The following is a 20,478-nucleotide window of genomic DNA, read 5'->3' as shown; positions in this document are numbered from 1 at the left end:
ATTAAGTGCATGGGATATGCATATGGGTTCTCCTTGTGGAGTATTTGATTAGTGTAAAGGAGTTGTTAGATAGACTTGTAGCTTTTTTACTTGGATTCGCTATAACTTAAGAGCTGCATTATACGCCATATAGGTGTGTGTTAGTGGCACGGTGTTGGTGAACTTGTTTAAAAAAAAAAACATTTGAAATTTTATTCTTTCTGAGAGTATTGAAACTCAGAGCAACTTCCCTGTACCCAGAAGGAAGCAACTGAATTGTACGTATTTAAACTGACAGAAGGGTCCCCTAGAATAAAAGTACAGACTTTTAGGCTTAGTTCTGAAAGCATGGGCACAGCTGAAAGAACAAACATGAATCAACTGACCTAACCGGGACAAGTTACCAAATTAGAGTTGTTATTAATGTGCTCAAATTTCTGCAAGAGTAGGATCTTAATTATGAGTATGTTTAGTTCTTTGCCCAAGCGTAGCCTTAAGATGGAAGATGTCTGGGCCTGAACCTGGTTTTGCCACATGCATTTTGAAAGCACTGTGGTTGACCCTGGTGCTTCTAGCTAAACTGAAAGGATTTGGTGGATGTCATTATTTAAATGCAACTTTTTTGGAACAATGACATCTTCAGTAAGTGCACTCACATGGTCTAATGTTCTTGTGGAGGCAGCAGTGGAAAGAGTTGGAAGTGTTGCTCAGCCCCCAGAACAGAGAAAGCCTCCAGCTCGGAGCAATAGTCACAGGACTGCCTTCTTCCCAAGGCCACTATATCAAGCCTTCACTTCCCGAGGACATGAAGAACAAGAGAATCAGAGAAAGAGAAAATAAAGATACATGGTTTAGGATATACAGGGAAGAATCTGGAAAAAAGCAAGAACTCTGAAAGTCAGAGGTTCTTAATTTGTTTAAGTCTTACAGAGGATATTGACAAGCAGTGTCAGCCAACACATATGGTCATCTGCCCTGTGCCAGAGTAGGGGATCCCCGTTCTTGTCCTGACCAGGCTGCCCTCAGGCTTTGCTTAGCTCATTATTCATGACTCTGTTTTGCACTTGCACTTCTTTACTAGCTTTTCCCTTGACCTGGAGTTTAAAAAGGAAAATATGATCTTGGATAATATTCTTAGCTCTATGTCTAGACTGTTACTATTCTAACTTACCACTGTAACTGCCTTGCTCTCTCTGTAAAATAAGCTTTTCTAGAAATGCAGAATTGGAGAATGCTGTCTGTTTAGCTGGCTGCTAGAGCAGGTGAAGGCAGTAAGAGTTTTGTATCCCGTGGGTACATACGAAATAACATTATAGACGAGAAGTTCTCAGGAGTTAGCTGCACAGGGGATTTAGTAACCTGCTCTGTCTCTGAGATTTTCTGTTGTCTTCCTTCAGCCTCGCAATGTTGCTGGTTTTCGAGGAACGGTCCGCTATGCTTCGGTGAATGCACACAAAAACCGAGTGAGTATTTTGGGGTTATAAGGAATTAACAACAAGGTTATTTCTCCTCAGAAACCTGTTTTCAGGAGTGGAAGAGTAAGAGGCATGAGTTCTGGTTTGTTACCTACAGAAGTTAGTATATCAGATGAATTCCATTAGGTGGTCAAGGCTGTTGACTGTAAAATCAAAATTATGATTCAGTTATTGGATCCTCTCTAGTTGGCAGCCTTAATAATTGTAATTATTGTATTATCAGACACTTTTTAAGGGGGAAAAAAAAAACAAAAATGCACTAAAGTTGAAGTCGGGTTAAGTGCCAGGCTGCTTGCTGCTAGTTTCTCACAGAACTTGGCTGTGAATTACCAAGTGCCAGGTCCCCATATCCATTCTCCACCTGGAATTTTTAGTATTAACATTATGCCATGAGCTGAAGAGCCACCTAGTGAAAGCTAGGTTTATTTTTCCCTGAAAAGAGCCATTATTTACATAGTGTATGGCCTGTTTTCATTCTAAATGCTTCCAGAAGTCTCATCCAACATTCTTCTCAAAACACTCGTTTGTCCTATTTCAGTAATGTTCCTGTGTAGACAGTAAACCATAAGTCCTCTGGTTCTGCTGCTAAGTGCTTGCCAGATGGAAACTATCAGCCCTCCTGCATTACCTCCAGGTTTCTGGCCTTATTTGGGATGAGCCTGTAGGATGACCTGTGACATATGAGGAAGTTCCAAGTTTTTTTAGGGAAAGAAGTTATTGTCTGCAAGTGGAAAGTGTGATGCGGGGAGGGCAGTTGAATGCCATCATGAATTCATTCTGTTTCCTGGGAGACACTGAGAAACCTGAGGAAGAGCTGAATAGTGCCAGCTGTAGCTGGCATCAGCTGAAGGTATATTTAGACACAAAAATTGCTGTATAATGCATGCTACTCTGAGAAATCATGTTCTAGACATTGGATGTTGAGCACCAAAAATTACTTCATGTTCTTTGACAATTTCAGCCTTAATCCCCATGTTTCAATTTCCCATTTGCTAGCCCAGGAGGAGAGTGGTATGTGGAAATGTTATAAATTTGTAAATTGTTGTGTTGCTTGATGATGAGTGTTTTGCAAAAGCCCTTGAGTAAATGCTGTCCTCTCAAAAGAGTTTGAATGATATTTAGCTTAAAAATAATAATAAAAAAGACTTTCTGCACACAGGGTTGTTTTTTTTTTTCTTAATCTAGATTATTCCACATCCCATTAATAAATATTTCACTCCTGTATACATAGAGTCCTATGGAAAACTTGTGCTTTGTTGTATAGATAAAAAGCTCTTTGCTAATACATTTGCAAAAAGGAAAACAAATGAGATTATTCAGGTGACTGTATTGACATTGCCAAGTTTAATAAATGCTTGATTTTGCATCTTTAATATTTAATCTGGCTTCTTTAATAATTGAATGGGAAGTATGACTTCTCTTCCTGCTTTTTAAAATGAGGTAGCTCATCTGGAGAGCACACCTGGACTACTGAGCTTTGCTCCTCAGTCTTTGTCTCTCTTTTCTCCAGGAGATGGGTAGACATGATGATCTGTGGTCCCTCTTTTACATGTTGGTGGAGTTTGCGGTTGGTCAGCTTCCATGGCGAAAGATCAAAGATAAGGTAGGAAACCTAGTGTCTGTGCTTAAGATAGGGTACTACATTTTTCTTATTATGACTCTTATTATTCCTTTTGCAGCTCAGTGCAGCTTTTTGCTGAGGTAAAGCCAGAGCCTGCTTTTCATCAGATCTTGCAAGATGCTAACCTGCTTTTGTGTGTTCTGACGCGCAATGTGGAGCTTGTCTTATTTGGAGTAGCTAGACATTTTCTTATGCACATTGTTAATCATATTTGATCAAGTGACTTTGACTGTGTTCTTGCAAAGCAAACAACAAAAGTGGAAAGGCTTAGCTGTCCTTTTGACAAATAAACAGAGCCTTTAGAAAGGTGGGAGGATAACTCTTTGCCATGCCAAACAAGCCAAATGGGAATTGCAACTGGAAAGTTAAACAGAATAAAGCTAACTGTTCATGTTGTCTTGGAAATACTTTGTGCTAGAGAATAAAATCCCTGGAAAGAAATGGATCACCTGTGCAGAAGGCTCTGCTAAAGGGACAGCTTCTGAAGAGTGTTTCCGACTCAAGATTTCCCTTTGACCTTTGCCTGCAGTGATCAACCTTGCTTTGTTAGGGATACCAAAGAGGAGAAGTCTGTAGACACAGTGTTGGGTCTAAGAAGAGGCCGTGTTCCAGGAACGATAAGACTAGATGGTATTCCAAGAATGGTAACACTGTATGAATATGAAGCAATATAAGAGATTCTTGGCTCTGAGATATTTTCTTTTTTTCCAGGAGCAGGTTGGCATGATAAAAGAAAAGTATGAACACCGAATGCTGCTAAAACACATGCCTTCAGAGTTCCACCTTTTTCTGGATCATATTGCAAGCCTAGACTACTTCACCAAGCCAGACTATCAGGTAGGAGCCTTTCTTTGTTACCAATCTGATGCATGGCACTCTGGACTGGCATTTGGATTTTCTAACATTTCCATGCACGTGTTCATACCTGGCTGAGGAATACCTTTTCTAGAACCAGGAGAAAAAGGTTGGACTGTACAGTTCTTCAACATCTCAAAAGTTTTTTCTACTCCTTCCACAACCCTGTGCAAAATAATCCTCTACTCCAGACCAGAAAGCTCTTTCCAAGCAATAGAGTACTTTTGGCTTTCATTAAAACACAAAAGTTTTGAGATACTCCAAAAGTGATGGAATTTTAGCACAGCTTGCCAAAGTCTGAAAAGAGCCTATGCCAACAGCTCAACAGTGCACACCAACCCCTTTGTTTTCTTTCAGACTCATATGGGCCTTAACTATTATTATCTCTTTCTTGAATATTCATCTTATTTTTTTCCTCCCATTCGCTGTTTGCTATCAGCATATATGTGATCACTTACAGTAGCTCAACTAACACAATATAACTGAGGCAACTTGATTCTGTGTCCCTTTTTTATCACAGTGGTTTTATCTGTACATTAAAGCCAGAGTGATGAAAACAGCATTCTATTAGCAGATCTGTGCAGTCTTATATGAGTGCCTGCTCCTATTGGTAGTGCATCAAATGAGTGGGAAAATGGTAGGAGGGTGTTCCAGCAAACTCTCTCCAACAGTGCTTTTTGTATTTTAGCCACGTACGTGTTGCAGCATAGCAACCACAACTTTTTTAAAAAGAAAAAAAAAGGCAAATACTTTCTGGATAGTACAGTGGAAAAATAACATTTGCCACTAAGATGGAAGGCTGTAGAGGGATGGAGGTGGACTGAGGAGATGCTCAGGGAGCTGGATTTGTTTAGCCTGGAGAAGAAAAGTCAAAGAGGGGATCTGATTGCTCTCTTCCACTGCCTCAAGAATGGTTGTGGGGAGAATAGAGGTAGACTTTTCTCAGACGCAGCAAGGGAAATTGTGACTAAATCTAGGGGGAAAAAAGTCAGAATGAGGCTTCTTAAGTACGGAACAGGTACCTAGAAAAGCTGTGGAATTTCCATCCTTGGGGATTTCCGAAAGTCGACTGGATGAGGAATCTGATCTGACTTTGCAGTTAGCCCTGGTTTGAGCAGGTGGTTGGATGAGGGATCTCCAAAGCTCCTTTTGAACCTACATCCTCCTATATTCTGTTCTAGTTTAAAATAATTGTGTCCTAACAGTGCTGAAAAGCCATCCTTGAGATGGAAATGGAAGGAGACGTTTCCAGACAATTTTAGTGCAGTACAAATCACAAGCAGCTCTTTCACAGTAGGGGATCTGTCTGAAGCTGTGAATTGCCTCTTTGCCTTCAGTTTTTTACAGGTGCAGCTCGGGAAGAAGCCTCCAAAAGGGAACTCCCCACAAAAGTCTGGCACCTGCAGCTTGCCACCAAACACTGATTCTTCTAGCTTGACTTGGAGGCCTGTTCCAACCAGCAAATTCTCCAAACATCTCAGCTCCAGAGATGTCTTTATATTGATTTATCTGGATTTATTACTGTGAAAGATTAAAAAGTATTTCAGATGTCATCTGAATTTGTCACCAGTACCAGACTCTCAGGCAAATTAAGAAAATTGGGGAAGTATGTCTACTAATATATAAAGTCATGGTTTATTTAAAAAATGGAATGACAAGATTAGAAATAAGGAAACAGAACAAAACATATATGAATCTAACTTGAAGTTACAGTTCACCATTTCCCTTCTTAGCTCTTTAATATATTTCAATTTAAGATCTATGCTAATCACCCGGTGAGGCTTATGACTCTGAATGCTGTCCTGTAGCTGGACAGGTTTGGTGTTTCATATAGCTACCGAGCTCTAGTCGACCTCCAAGTTCTCCTCTTTGAGAGAAATTACAATGAAAGGACAGCTTCACTGGGCTGGAGAAAAGGCTTGTCTGGCCTAGTAGTGTGCCTCCAACAGTGTTGGCTGTAGGAAGATTATGAACGAATGAGCATTCAGTGACATTTCCCCAGAAAGCTCTCAAAGCTCGAGGATGAAGGATCTTTGAGGCTCAAGAATCTCCTAAACCAAAAATGTCCTGTATTTCATAGCCCTCAATGAATTTGTCTTCCATGAACTTGTCCAGTCTACTCCTGAATTCATGTAAACCTTTAGCATCCACCATGTGACAGGGAGGCACCACAGCTTAAGTGCTTGCTGTGAGAAGAACTACTTTCTTCTGCTTGTTCTAAACTTGCCACCTGCCAGCCTTATTTAATGCCCCTTACATCTCGGACATAACTGTGAGCACTGGTCTCTAGCCCCTCTCCAGCTTCCCAGCCACACAGAATCTTACAGACCTCCATGGCATTGCTCTTCAGTTACTCTCTTGCCCAGACTGAAGGATCCTAGTCTACTTACTTGCTTTTTGCCCAGAAGGAAACCTTTCCACACCTTTGGTTTGTGTCCTCCTCTGAACCTTGTCCAATTGTACCTTTGTGAGGTGGGGACTTGCCAGCATTGCATGTTCAAGATGTATGTAGCCCATGAAGTGATAAACTGCAGTTACGATGTTCTATTCCATTCCTAAGACTTTCTAATATTCCATCTGTTTTATCCAGTGGCAATGCAGTTTTGATTGCTCCCATCTCCGTGTACCAAGTAAAGCTTTGGCTTCTTTTGCAGTAGCATGAAGTTTTTGTAAAATCCTTCCTCTCCCACCTCCATCATTTTGAAGTGGGGAATGATACATAAATGCTGCATGTGAGCATCCAATAATAAGATCATTCTGACTGCTCTCTCCTCGCTCACTGTCTGAATTCTGATGTATTATCTCTCTTAACTTCTCCTGATGTATGTCTTCTGGCTTTGCAGGATGCTGGATATCATAGGATGCTCTTGGCTTTAGAAAGAAGCCAGACATGAATGTAAGAAGAGCCGTACTGGGTCAGCCCCTCCTTTCTTGCTCCTTTCTAAATGGGGACAGACAATAGGGGACTGGCCGCTGCTGCTGTCCTCCTTGCTGCCAGTGGTCCATGCCCTGACGTTTGCAATCTTTTTCTTCAGCTCTGCCTCCATCAACATCTGGGGCTGTCCATCTAAGCAGATATGCTAGTTTGAAGGATGGGAGAGGGGTGAAATACACCTATAGCCCTCACCACCATTGTGCCACACACCTTAACTGTTGCATGAAGGAAAAAGCAACTGCATCTGCTATCTTCAGACTTGTTTTATCACTGTCACAGGAAAAAAGTTTTAGGAGTGGAAGGCAATGACCCCATGACTTCCTTCCACCCCCATCCCTTCTTCTCCATATTGTTGTTAAAAAAAAAACAAAACAAAACAACCAACCAAACAAAAAAACCCCAATCTTCTCCAAACACTCAGAGCCGTATTTCTCTCTCTCTCTCCGTCCACCCCCTAGCCTGGCTTACAGCTTTTTCTGTCTTTGTGTGAATTCTCTCTTCTCTGTCTCCTAGTTTTGCAATTCTCCTACTCACATCCTTGCCCCTATGTGATTGTTTTTTTCTTTTTTGCACTTGTTAGCTGCCATGATTTATCTCGTTTGCCTCAATTAAGTAATCGCACTACTGTCTTTTCCCCTACCAGCTCTGACTGGGAAGATCATAATCCTCCTTAACGCATGAAAATAACATTGCTAACACTCCAGACTACAGCTGACGCTCTGCAGCATCCAAGTAGTCACCTGCCTTGGGGGGAGAAGGGAATTACTCCATTGTGTGTCTGCAGCAGGTTCACTCTGACTTAGCCAGTGATATTAGCTGGGCCCGGAAGCTGATGGGATGGTGAGCCCGTTCTTCCTGGACCTACTCTCTATGGCAGTAAAGGTTGCCAAGATCATACTTGGTCACAGACTGTGGCTCTAGGTCCATGGGAAGTTTCTAGTTCTTAGCTATTGACATCTATGCCCCAAGGCCAAGCCATCAAAAAGTGTTTGTCAATAGTCATCTGCCTTCCCTTGCCATTTTAGATCCTCCTAAGCATAATTCATGCTGAGTGGTGATTTTATCACAGTTCTGAGCCCCTGAGATCATGTCAGAAGACAGAGATATCATGCCGTAACTGAAGACTAAGTGTGACTGGAGACCACTACTCTCTGATGGATAGATGGCAGAAGCTTTGCCTAGGCATAGGTGAAGAAAATGATGGTAGAATAAAATAGAGTTGAGCTTTCACGTGATGGATCTTACTTACACCTTGTGGGCTCATGGCCTCTGACTTTAGGCCTGTCCCTTTAATGGATCATTGTCAGTATTTGTTCGTGGTTAGGATCAAATTTTTAGCACTTTCACAGCAGGAGGATGCAGGCATTAGAGCAACATTTTTGGGTTTTCTGACTTATTTGACAGCAAGAGAGACATGCCTCTTCCCTGCCATAGTGAAGACAGGATGTTAGAAAGGTGCATGAAAATCTTTTTTACTACAGTTGCATGCTGGCTCCAACTGGTAGAGGGATAGTGTCAGGTATGGTTGGGGAAGTGGCTGGCTTCTCTCCCCAAAGATCCATCTTTTTGCAATGAGTATCAGAAAAGGAAAGACCTTGTGGTCCTGGAAGGTTATTGAAATTGGGGTGCCTTTGCCTGGGAGCCCATCAGATTCCCTCAGCTGGTGGATTGTGAATTGTATTTCATCCAGGAAAAAGTGATCATCACCTGTGATTGTATAAGAGAATGGCTCTCTTGTACACATCCAGAGCACATGTGAGAAGGTAAGAGCTTTGTACACAGACCTCTTCCTTTCAGATCCAGTCAATATCAGATATTGTAAGAGCATTTGGGAAGGACTCCCTGTGGACAACCAGTGCCAGTTTGAGCTCTCTCATACTGGCCAAGTTATTGGAAGTCGTCCATCACAGGCTTAGTGTTTTCTTCCCAGGCATCCCTCTAGAGCTTACAAACACATATCAGGAGCATTCCCTTGTCAGAAGTGGACCCCTGCCACTTAAGATGTGTGCCTGATATTTATTCTTTAATACTGTGTTGGGGTGTACAGTGCAGATTAGAAACTCAAGTAAGAGCAACTTGCCACGCCTGAAGTTTGTGCTGAAAGATTCTGTCTTCCTAGATGAGCCCCAAAGAATTCAAGGCTGGAGCATCTGGACAATCTATAACTGTTTTGGGACCTTTTTCACCTGACATTTCAGGATTGACTGTGATTCATTTCCTGAACCTTGGCCAGGAGAAAGCATTTGACAAGATGTATCATGGCAGTTTAATGGGTAATTTCTGCACAATTGGCTTCTCTCCCATTCTATGAGGCATGAGCCCAAAACATGGTATGCTACTACAAAATGTGCAATTAAGCTTTATGTCCCTATGGCCATTAACATCTTTAATAGAGAAACATGGTGGGCCTCTTCTTTATCCCACCAGTGGTTTTGATACTGAAAGAGTTGGAGTTGCACATTGTCTTCTGGAAGTTGACATGCTCCAATGTGACATGGTTTAGACCTGGCACGTGGCCTGACAAGCCATGCCCTCACCAGCCTATATCTACTGAGTCATGAGTCAGTGTCCAGTGCTAGGGGAGGAAAGGTACCACAAGTGTTCCCTAGTTCCCATTGCTGTGCTGCAGTTTGGTTTATCGGATGTATTTTCTTTACTGCTTATCCCTTTCTGTTGTTAAATCTGGCCCAATAGGAAGCTCAGGAGTCTGAACAGCCCTAAAGGGGCAAAACTGATCCAGTCCATGCTCTGCCTCTGTTTGAGTAACATTCTCCTGTGACTCTGATAACCTTCCAAGGGAAAATTCTGTATTTCTTCTCACTGGGGTGCTATGGATCTCTGCTTACCTTGTAGGTGGGGAAGAGGATTTGATCTGCATCTGTAGCCATTGCCTCCCTTCTCTTTCTGGACCCTGGAGAGGTGGAATGATTGCTGTACAGTGCAGCTAGTCTGAATGAAATATACTGCCTTTTGCCTTTCCTGTTACCTCCCAGGGTTCCAGAATGGCCAACATTTTCCTTGTATATGAGGAATTCCCAGTGAGACCTATCCAAACTGTTGGTCTTCCAGCACAACTTCCCTATAAATTGGAAGCTCTTTTCCAAGTAAAGCCAACTACAGGCACAGTGATGACAGGTTGCTTTCATAGGTCCCTGTCTGCATGTGATGTAGACCTGTTGGGTGTACTGTAGGTTAGTCCTGTCTGGTAGCTTCATGATTTGAGCCTAATTTTTAATTTACAATTAGGTGTACATAACTTTTTGTACCTGGTGCTCGGATGACAGACATATGCATTATTCTCAACCAGTAGAGAGAAATGGGAGTGTCTTCCTGCATCAAGGAAGTCTTATGAGAAGATGTTACTTGGTCATCTACTACTTTTTCCTATGTTCCCTCATCACCTGAGCTCAGCATTCCCTGAAGTCTCTTCATCTAGCTTCAAACCCCATCAAATGGTTACTCATAAAGTTTTTGAAAAAAACTATAATATTGTTCATGTATGCACATGCTTCGTAACCACTTTCCCTGTTTTTGTGTTCTGTCCAGACACCAAAAGGCTAGGTTTGTTGCTGCCAAGAAAATATGGCAAGTCAGCCTCTATCTACCTTTAGGTCCATGGTATACAAACTAAAAAATTCTTAATGGAGTGGTGTATACAGGTATAGCTATGGTGGGCATTATATTCTTGCTGAAGAGGGATGCTGGGCTCATTGTGAAAGAACTACTTTTGGAAAGCCTGTCCAGGTACATGAAAGATTAGAAGGGGACTCGGAAGAGCCAGCATGGATTTATCCAGGACAGAGTATACCTGACCAACCTGACCAGCCTTCTGGGAGGAGGTGACTTCTTCTATGGATGCGGAGAGAGCAGTGAACATTATCTACCATGACTTTACACAGTCTCTCATAATGTCTTCGTAGCCAGATTGGAAAGAGATGGTTTGAATAAGTGGACCACAAGGTTGGTGGTAAATTGTGTGGATTTCTGGGTGTCAAAGGGTTGTAATCAGCAGTGCAAAGTTCAGTTGGTGGCTAGCAACTGGTGGTATCTCTCAGGGAACAGTACTGGAGCTAATGGTGTTCAGTGTCTTTGTTAAAGACCTGGATGATGGGACAGGGGGACAGAGCACACTCTCAGCCAGTTCACAGAAGATACCAATTTAGGAGAAGCAGCTGATATGCTGAAGGGTAGTACTGATACTCAGAGAGACCTTGACGGTCTTACAGGAACCTCATGAGGTTCAGCGAAGGCAAGTACAAAGTCCTGCACTTGGGATGGAATAAACACATGGAACATTACAGGCTGGGGATCAACTAACTGGCTAGGGAGGAGCTCTGCTTCTGCAGACCTGTATGTCTTAGTGGTGACCACAAAACAGTAGTGTGTCCTTGTGACGAAGCAAGCTAACCGCATGTTGGGCTGTATTAGGAAGAGCATAGCCAGCAGCATAAGGGAAGTGATTATTCCCTTCTGTTATGCGCTTGTTAAATCACATCGGGAATGCTGTGTCCAGTACAAGAAAGATGCAAACTGGACTGAGCCCAGTGGAAGGCCACCAAGATGACTGGGAGCTAGAGCACGTGCCATAAGGGGAGAGGCTGAGAGAAGTGGGTTTCTTTGATCTTAAGAAAGGAAGGATCAAAGCAGATCCTGGTTTTGCCTTCTGCTACCCATAGGGAAGACTGAACTAGACTCTTCTGAGGTGCACAGATGAGATGCAATTGACACAATCCGCAACAAAGGAAATTGCAGTTACCTGCGCGGGAAAAAGTTATTTCCAGAACAATGTCAAACAGTAGTAGGATCTTCATCCTTGGAGATAGTCAAAACATAACTTGACGGGGCATTGAGCAAGTTGATCTGACTTTGAAACTGGATCTGACTTGAAGGTAAGCCCTGCTTTGAGTTGGGGGTGGACTAGGTGATTGCCTGAGTTCCCTTGCAACTTAAAGATCTTTTGAATTCCAGCCCTCTGCATCTGTAGCACCTCCTGCCTTGCTGTGCTCCTTATCTGACATCCTGTGTAACTGAGGGATCTCTTGTCATCTTCCTCCTGGCTCTGCCAAGTTCACTGTTCTTGGGGCCAGCAGAAGGAAACTCAGTATGGGAGGCTTGCAGTGACTGTGGAAACTCTTCTGGTCCCTAATAATATTGTGTCTGCAGGCAGAGGATCCCTAGACAGGATCCAGTAACTCTTTGCGTGACTTCTGGGAGCAGTGGTTGTTGTTGGGACTGTTTTGTGCGGTTTCCCACTCCACTTTCCTCCTTGTAAAGCTTCATGTATACTTCATCAGACATATAAAGGGTTCAGAGAAAGCTGAGAAGGTTCAATTAGGCCATGGAATAGCTTGGGAATAATGGCAGCTGAGGACACTACTATTCTTCAGCCTGCAAAAAAAGACCCTACAGGGAATACAATAGAGGTCTGTAAAATCCCGAATGGCCTGCAAAGTCAAATGCAAGCATTGCAGAAGAAGTTATACCAGAAAGTAACAAAAGTTGTTTTGACTGAGTGGGTCCTTGACAGCGTGAAGGAATGCTAAGAATAAGACAGCTGAACTTCTAATTTCAGCATGTGGTTTCTTACCTCAGACTGCTTCAGTATCAAAGGAATGGAAGGTGGCAGAAGCAGTACCAATTTTTAAATGGCTTCAGAAGATACCAGTCCCTGACACTGACATGTACATCACAAAGAATCAGAAACTGTGATAAAGACTGGGATTAGTGGACAGATGGGTGAGGATGATCTAATGCGCAGAAGTCAGTATGGCTTTTAGAAGGGCATCTGTCTACAAATGTGTGGAGTTCTTGGAAGGAGTCTTTGAGGATGTGGGGATATTAATTTCTAAAAGACATTTGACAGTGATTCTTGCCAAAGTAGCAGTCAGAAAGCAAATATAATCCTAAGAATAATTAGAGTAGAATTAGAGGGTCAACAGAAAATACCCTTATACTACCATGTAAATCTGTGTGAAGCATACTCTTAAATACTGTGTGTAGTTCCATTCCTGCATCTCAAAAAGAGTATCTTGAAATCAGAGAAGTTGTAGGGAAGGGTAACAAGGAGGCTAGAGACAGATTCACTTCCAGATACAGAAAGACTAATTAGACTAGGACGGTACACTCTGAAAAGAAGAGAGGACTGACATGTACATGACATCTTTAAAATCAAAGGCAGAATGGCAAGAAGTGAATGAAGAATTGATTGTTTTCTGCTTCTTCTGATATGAAAATGAGGAACTGCCAAATGAAATTAGCAGGTAGCAGGTTTGAATGAGCAAAGAAGATAGTTCACATAATTGGTTCATTCTTTGCCATAAGATAGGTGTAGTCCAAAAGCTTATGTATTCAATAAGTAATTAGGCAAATTCATGAGAAGGGATCCGTCTAAGGTTACAAAATACCAGAAATGCATTTACTAAAAGCAAGACGGTGACCCTTTAGTTACTCACATTCAGTTTTGTGCAAGAAATCCCCTGCCAACAGCAGCAGCACAACTCCCGTTTCCATCAGAGGTGAAAGGGGGAATCATGACACGAGGCTAACAAGCAGAAACACAATCCTATCATATTAAACTTTCATAACAGTAAAATCCCTTTCAAATCAAAGAAGCTGCTACCACTGCCATGTCATGGAGAGGTGTTACATGTTTCTTGGTCTGACCGACAGTCAACTCTGGGAATTCTTTTAAGCAAACATAGTTCCACTGCAGGAGTAGAGCACCTGATTCTAGGTCACAAAAAGAAGGAAAAAGATGGCTCAACTAAAAGCTGCAAATAGGCATTTTACTACAGTTTGGTGGAAGGTAGTAGGAAATGGCAGGCTGTCCTGGCCTTCTGATCATGCTGATAAATAGAACTGGAATATAAATGCAAACAAATAGGGGGTTTGTTCATGGTAATTTTTATTCGTAACTTAGTGCTAATTCTGTGCCATAAGCCAAATGTATTTGTCACCATATTCTTTCTCCGTATAGACTTTAGGCTGAATCCTCTCAGTTCTGCATTGTTTAGCTGAATAATTTTATTAGAAATGCAGGACCTTGCATGCAGCTGTGTTGGCCTATAGCATCCAGTTTCCCTTCGACAGCAGAACATCAGGTTTCCCCGGTTAACGCATTGATTGATGGAGCACGGTTGCCAGTAATTTCATTCTTTCCTAAAGAATATCTGTTCTTAGAAAGCAACAAGCACAAACCATGTCAGCGTGAGCATTTGTACCTGCCATCTTATAAAGAAAATTGTATCATCTGTTTTACAGTTCTATTTTCTTCTGCAGCCAAATGTGGCAGGCCACATTGTGCGTAAGCATATCATACGGCTCCTGACCAAGCTATATTTGAGCCAGACACTGCAATGAGTCTGCATCCTAGGACTGTGTTCTCCTGTTGTGTTTACGTCTTCTGGCAGCCCTTGAACTATACGTATCAAATGTACTATTCTGCATATGTCTAATCTACAGGAAAGCTGAGCTGAAGTTAAGGCTTTAGGGTTAGAGTAACAAGCCAACTGCAAGATCTCATCAAATCAGTGTCGAAATGTTGCATGCACTTCTTTTGTAGATTTAAAGAAATTTCAGTTACCAAGCCAAAATCAGCCTGAGAAACAACTGATCTGATTTTATGACATTTGCTTTCATTTCTTGGTACCTTTCTTAGGCAAGATGGAGATTATAAGCTGCACTTGGTCCTCATGCTCATACTTCAGATTTTTTGTGAGAGGCACCCTCAGCTACTTAACATAAATTGTTTTTCTAAATTTATTCCAGCTAATCATGTCCGTTTTCGAGAACAGCATGAAAGAAAGAGGCATCACTGAAAATGAAGCCTTTGACTGGGAGAAGGCTGGTACAGATATCTTGTTGTCCACTAGCACCTCTACTCCACCACAGCAAAACACCAGGCAAACAGCAGCCATGTTTGGGTGAGTATTGCAGTTGTGCCAGTCAGACTATGGACATCATCAATAACAAGCTCAGTAACAAGCTCATTTTTGAAAGATTTCAAAGCCATTATGATCCTGGGAAGTTGGAGCTGCATGGCAGCCACCACTTGATTTGACTTTATATTAAGATATATCTAAGGTGATGGAACCCAGTTTCAGACCCTTGCTGTCCTGAAAACACATTTTCTACTGGGGATGACTGTGTGGGTTGGAGTCACATTAAGGGATGTCTGGAGACCTTTGGCCAGGATTGATGGAGCCCATATGCTTGTATATTTTGCATATTATATGGCACACATGGCTGGAGCTTCTGTGAGAGCGCCTGCTGCAAGGCAGTTGTTACCTTGCTGTGGGGTGGGTTTGTGATTGATAGTGAGCTGAACACAGCAGAGAGCATGCATTGGTCATGCCTCGAACACAGCTCCTTGACCTTTACAGGGTATTTCATGTGCTGGTGCAAAGGTGCACAGAGCTTGGTGCTCAGAGATGGAAATGAGTCCAAACAAAGTTGATAAGGCTTAGTTCACGGGTCTGTCTCAGTGCTTTTGAGGGGGCTGACATTAAGGGATAACAATAATCCTTAGTAATATTATAAAAGATAAAAGCTTAATATTATAGAAGATAAAAGTTATAAGGCCTATTAAGCCTCATTTGCTCATGCAAAGAGGGGAAGTTTCTTCTAAGCTAAATATTGTGTAATGGGCACTTCTGAAGAAGTTTGCAGCCAGCATATCAAGGGTCCCAAAATGTTTTCACTGATCCATCCCACTGTCTTTGTGACTATATGTTAGGTGGAATCCTCCTGTTCTGTTTCAGGTTGTCATATCTGGGATAATGCTGGACTGCCTGTTTTTTCAACCTGGTAACACCCTAAGAGCTGCTAAGGAATTTCTGTGGGGCAGTGTGATAGGCCTCCTTCTTTAAGTACTAATAATTTTACCTTTTTTCTTGTCTCTTCCATAGGGTGGTTAATGTCACTCCAGTACCTGGGGACTTGCTTCGTGAGAACACTGAGGATGTCCTACAGGGTGAACATCTGAGTGATCAAGAGAATGCTCCTCCCATCCTGTCAGGCCGGCCAGCGGAAGGTCTTGGTCAGGCTCCAAACACAGCTTTCAATGAGGCTGAAGTTTGGGAAGAGACAGATGTGAATCGCAACAAACTCAGGATCAGCATCAGCAAAGTAAAGAACATTTATTTACCTCCTGTGGCTATTGGATTTAGGGCAATGGATTCATAGACTGCTAGAAGCCGCCGGGATCCACTGATGTAGCATCCTACATAGTGCAGCCCAAAAAGCACTGTGGAGTTTCCCCATGGAAATGGGAAATTACAAACAATTTTTTCACAGAGTAAATGCCATTGGGATTAATTTGGATCTTTATGCAAATGACATTTTTTCGGGGCCAATAATGCTAGAGTGAATCTTTCCTACAATCATTATATCATTATCTAGGATCTTGATACTTCATGCAATGGAATTCTAGTCCTTGCATAGCTGATACAATATCAGAAATGTCCCAGGTCTGGAAATTATAAACCAAAATTTTATTGTGTCCTAACCTCTTGGGTAAATAAATTTCATCAGAGACATCTTCATAAGCCATATTTTTCTACATCTTGAATCATTACTAATTTTTCTCTTCAAATTTTTTAACTTTCCTTTCTAAGGGTAGCACAATCTGTAAAGAGCATCTAATGATGGTTTCACCCCTGTGAAGACTGAGAGAAGCTATCACTTAATATTCTCATATTTCTGCATTCCAAGATCATATTAGACTTTTTAGCTTCCATAAAGTGTATACTTCAGTTGGTTTTCCTTATAATCTGTAAGCTGTTTCTCAGTCCTTTCTTGTAAATGTTACCTAATTTCTTGGAGGCATCCCCATTGAATGACGATTCCATAGTCATTGTTAAGTATGAGAATCTAACAGTTTATTTATTACATCAACTTACATATTGTAAGTAAATTAGTATTTGTTGTGTTGAACTCAATTCTTATTTAAAAATCAGAATGTCACATGGCATGACATCAGATACATACAGAATCTGTTAGCAGAGAAAGCTTCATCAAACAGACTTAAAATATTATCAGGGCATATCAGATTCACTTCACAAACCTGTCTTTAATGGACATTTGTGGACATGCATGTTAAATCTGCCAGTCTTCTGGGTCTGAACAGAATTCACTTCAGTCTCTACTGGCACAAAGTTAGTCCTTCTTTCAGCCCTCTAGATATCTCCACTATCCTTAGCTGTATTAGAAAACATTATTCATGGACAAGAAATAATCTCATCTAACTTGCTTATAATTCTCCAGTGCAAATAATTTGGATCAACGTGTTATCTGTATGGAATATTACCAGCGGCATTCCCCAATACTGAGAATTATAAACCAAGTTCAGATTGCTTCTTCATCTCTCAGTGGTAAACTGTGTGCATTCCCAGAAGTTCTCCTTTGAAGGCACGTGAAATAAGAAAACCCTGGTAGAGCGGGACAGTTCTGTTTCCACAACATACAAAAAAAAAAGGTATTACAGAAAAATCCTGGTAACTCCTATGTGTTTTTTCTGTTCCTTTGAACCACAGGTGCCTTGATGCTCTTCAGTCAGACTGAGATGTGCACAAGGGAGCCCTAAACGTCCTTTCTGCATGCTAGTTGTACATCATGTCTTAGGTACCCAGTGCTGTCATTCACAAATCCTGTCATAACAGCAGCTAGAGGCAGGAGAGGTTTCTACAAGATCCACAGCATGACCAGGTGACTCTCCTGCCAAGGGACATGCTATTTCTTGTCAGTTTACTGGCAAAGGAGTTTAGGGAGTTAGTCAGCGTGGCAACGCGCACTTCAGTTCTGACAAGCTCTGTAGCTACGCAGCAGTCTATGAAATAGAGCCCAGGGCATCATGCTCTCCAAAGCTAAAGAAGTCTGTCCTTTTTCTCTGTAAGGGTTGTTATCTTTAGTCTGACTCTTGGCTGTCCTTTCACTCTGCTAGGCTTATTATCTTTAGTCTAACTGTTCTCTGAGAGAGAATCAGTTTTTATTTAAGTCACAGTCACCACATGGAGAAGATTTGATATGTAAGGGCACAGCTTCACCTCTGCTTGTAATCTCAGGCATCCCTTGTGTCTTTCAGAACTGAAAGGGCGGCCGGTGTGTAAAATGCCCTTCTGCTACTCACAGCTTCACCATCCTTCATCTTCCAGTCCTGTGGCACTAGACGTAACTCTGGCTCTCTGTCTTGCACTTTGTATTTAGGTGATGAGTAGGTCTTACCATATTTTTTCTCCTCAATACCTTGCTAAGGTCATCCTTATTTCTCTGTTTACACAGTTCAGATGTCCTTCTGTCCCACTTCTCCCATTTCTGTGCTAAGGACAGTTTCCTTGCTTACTGTCACTGACCTTTCTAATCCTCCTTCTGGTTCTCCTTCCTCCACTGGATCAAAGTTCTCATTCTGTGTTTTTTCAGAAGCCTCTTCCTTTTCTCCCACACCCTCCCCCAGTTCTCTGCTCTTGGATCTTACCAAGTTGCCTGTTACCCTACAGTTACATCAGCACTTTGCTCCTTTCACAAACACATTTGACCTTCCTTTGTCACTAACCTTCTCCTGGCCTGAATGGATTACAGATTAAATCATTATCATCTATTCTGCTTTTCCTGTAATGCCTGCAAGTTCTCCTCCACTCTCCCTAGCTGCAAAGGCTCCTTAGTTATGCATTCCAAACCCAGCCTGGATGGTTTAGATCACTTTTATAGGCACTGACTGACTTGCCATATACACAGTACACGCACAAAGGCAACTGGCTTGATCAGCAGCATTTTACTGAGAAGCCTGCTTACATTCAGAGCCTCTGGCGTTAATAGAGGACAAGTGAATGTAGAGCATGTTGCAGAGAAGGGTAAGCACTCTCCATAGTAGGAACTTGCACTGGCACCTCAGTGCACAGCCCCACACAGAGGCAGTGTGTAGCAGCTGATGTTGCGTGGCTGGCAACGCAACAGGGTTGAACGCAAATCCTAGACTGCTGCTGTAGCCCTCGGACAATTCTGCCTCTATGCTTTTGCCTCAGCAGGTCTTCTCTTCCAAGGGGAAGCAGCACAGTGGAAGGCAGAAGGCAGCTGTGTTTGCTCCTTTGTCTGCTGCTAAATTAAAAAAAAAAATCAAATTCACTAAGGCCATAGGAAAACAGAAAGTATGTACTGGGAGAGTATGAACACTCAATGCTCACAAGTGTCCACGAGCATGTTCAGGTCTCTGCATGACCTTGGGTCTGTGGAAAGCTCTTACAGATGTTGTGGTTGAGTATCTGTCCTGGAGGGCTTTGTTTAGAGGACCAAGATTTAAAAAACAAAACAAAACAAAACAAAACAAAACAAAACAAAACAAGCAAAAAAAAACCCAAACCACGCTGGGAATTAGGAGATTGCTTGGTCACATCAAGTTCATCAGAAGTAAAAGTATGTGTGTTGCAATATAATGTATGGACCCTGCATAGATGAATATTGAAAAACAAGGGCTCTTAGACATCTTGGATAAGCAGTTAGGGTTTGTGTTTGCAGTAGGTTAGCCTGTGATAACTCCTTTGGATCAACTATTCAGGGTAATTGAAATGCAAAGGCCACCATGTAAAGATCTTTAAATATTTGAATTGATTTAAAATCCATACCTTGTTTTAATACTAGATAATTGCCAGTGCATGGGAATTTCCCAGGATGGGAAATCAATGTCTTTGGTCAGATTTTGAGGTTCTCTGTGTTTACCCCCTACAGACTCAGTGCATGGTGGAAGAGGAGCAGAGAAATGGTGTCTGCCCCAGTTCCCCTGTCCGAGTGCCTCCGGAGTCCCCTACCGCACAAGTGCGCTCCCTAAGATACCGCCGTGTGAACAGCCCTGAGTCAGAACGCCTCTCCACTGCTGATGGCAAAGCAGATCTACATGAAAGAAGGTTTGCTCACCCTCTGTAGCCTCCTACTGCTTTTAGCAGTGTCTTGAGGATTGACTGTTGAGACCAGCTTAATCATTATATCAGCAGGCACTGGAAGTTCATTTCTGGGTGGAGGTGTTCATGGGCTTTATGATCTTTCTGATGAGATACTCATGTCTGTTAATAAGGAGAGTTAGTGGGAATGATTCTCATCCTGTCCCTGGATGGGAAGAACTCCACAGATGGAAGCAGGGACATTTGTCAGAGGGAAGGCAAAGCATCAGATCAGAGATAACGTAAACAGGGACAAAGCTTTTGGCTGGCCTGAGATGGGAGGGAAGAATGGATCTTGTTAGGATACATACAGGGGTGCATGTATTCTGGGAGCTAGCTGGCAGATCCTGATCTGGTGGGTTTCATTATTATTTCATTATTTTTCATTAATAGTAATAATAGTATTCATTTCTCAGCATATAGCATTGCACTTGTTTGCATGCGGAAACTACACATTACGCCCTGATTTTGAGGGTAATAGGAATACATTGTCTCAGATCTACAGCAAAGAAATAAACAAAACCCCAAGAATAATAAAAATTATTAAAAGAAGCTTTTTAAAGTATTCTGTGCTGCAGAACACGTTACAAGACATAAGCCCTTGGTGCTGGTTACCCCCTTCACATCCTTTGTTACTCTGTCTTCCTCTTCCCATTGAAAGTCAGGGCATGGACTGTGGTTGCAGGA

General features: G+C 42.1%; 1 protein-coding gene across 1 annotated transcript in view; it reads left to right on the top strand.

The window, feature by feature from the left end:
* TTBK1 (tau tubulin kinase 1) overlaps nt 1-20,478 on the top strand; it is a gene marked incomplete at its 3' end in the record, with an annotated part of 95,396 nt that overhangs the window by 42,691 nt on the left and 32,227 nt on the right. Inside the window, exons 6-11 of the mRNA XM_082308021.1 lie at nt 1,377-1,442; nt 2,965-3,057; nt 3,787-3,912; nt 14,633-14,787; nt 15,772-15,991; nt 19,583-19,758. Coding sequence (XP_082164147.1) covers nt 1,377-1,442; nt 2,965-3,057; nt 3,787-3,912; nt 14,633-14,787; nt 15,772-15,991; nt 19,583-19,758 — 836 coding nt within the window. The remainder of the gene's footprint in view (nt 1-1,376; nt 1,443-2,964; nt 3,058-3,786; nt 3,913-14,632; nt 14,788-15,771; nt 15,992-19,582; nt 19,759-20,478) is intronic.

Source organism: Platalea leucorodia (genome assembly GCF_965183815.1).
Source record: "Platalea leucorodia genome assembly, chromosome: 3".
NCBI lineage: Eukaryota > Metazoa > Chordata > Aves > Pelecaniformes > Threskiornithidae > Platalea > Platalea leucorodia.
This window is presented reverse-complemented; position numbering and strand designations above follow the sequence as displayed.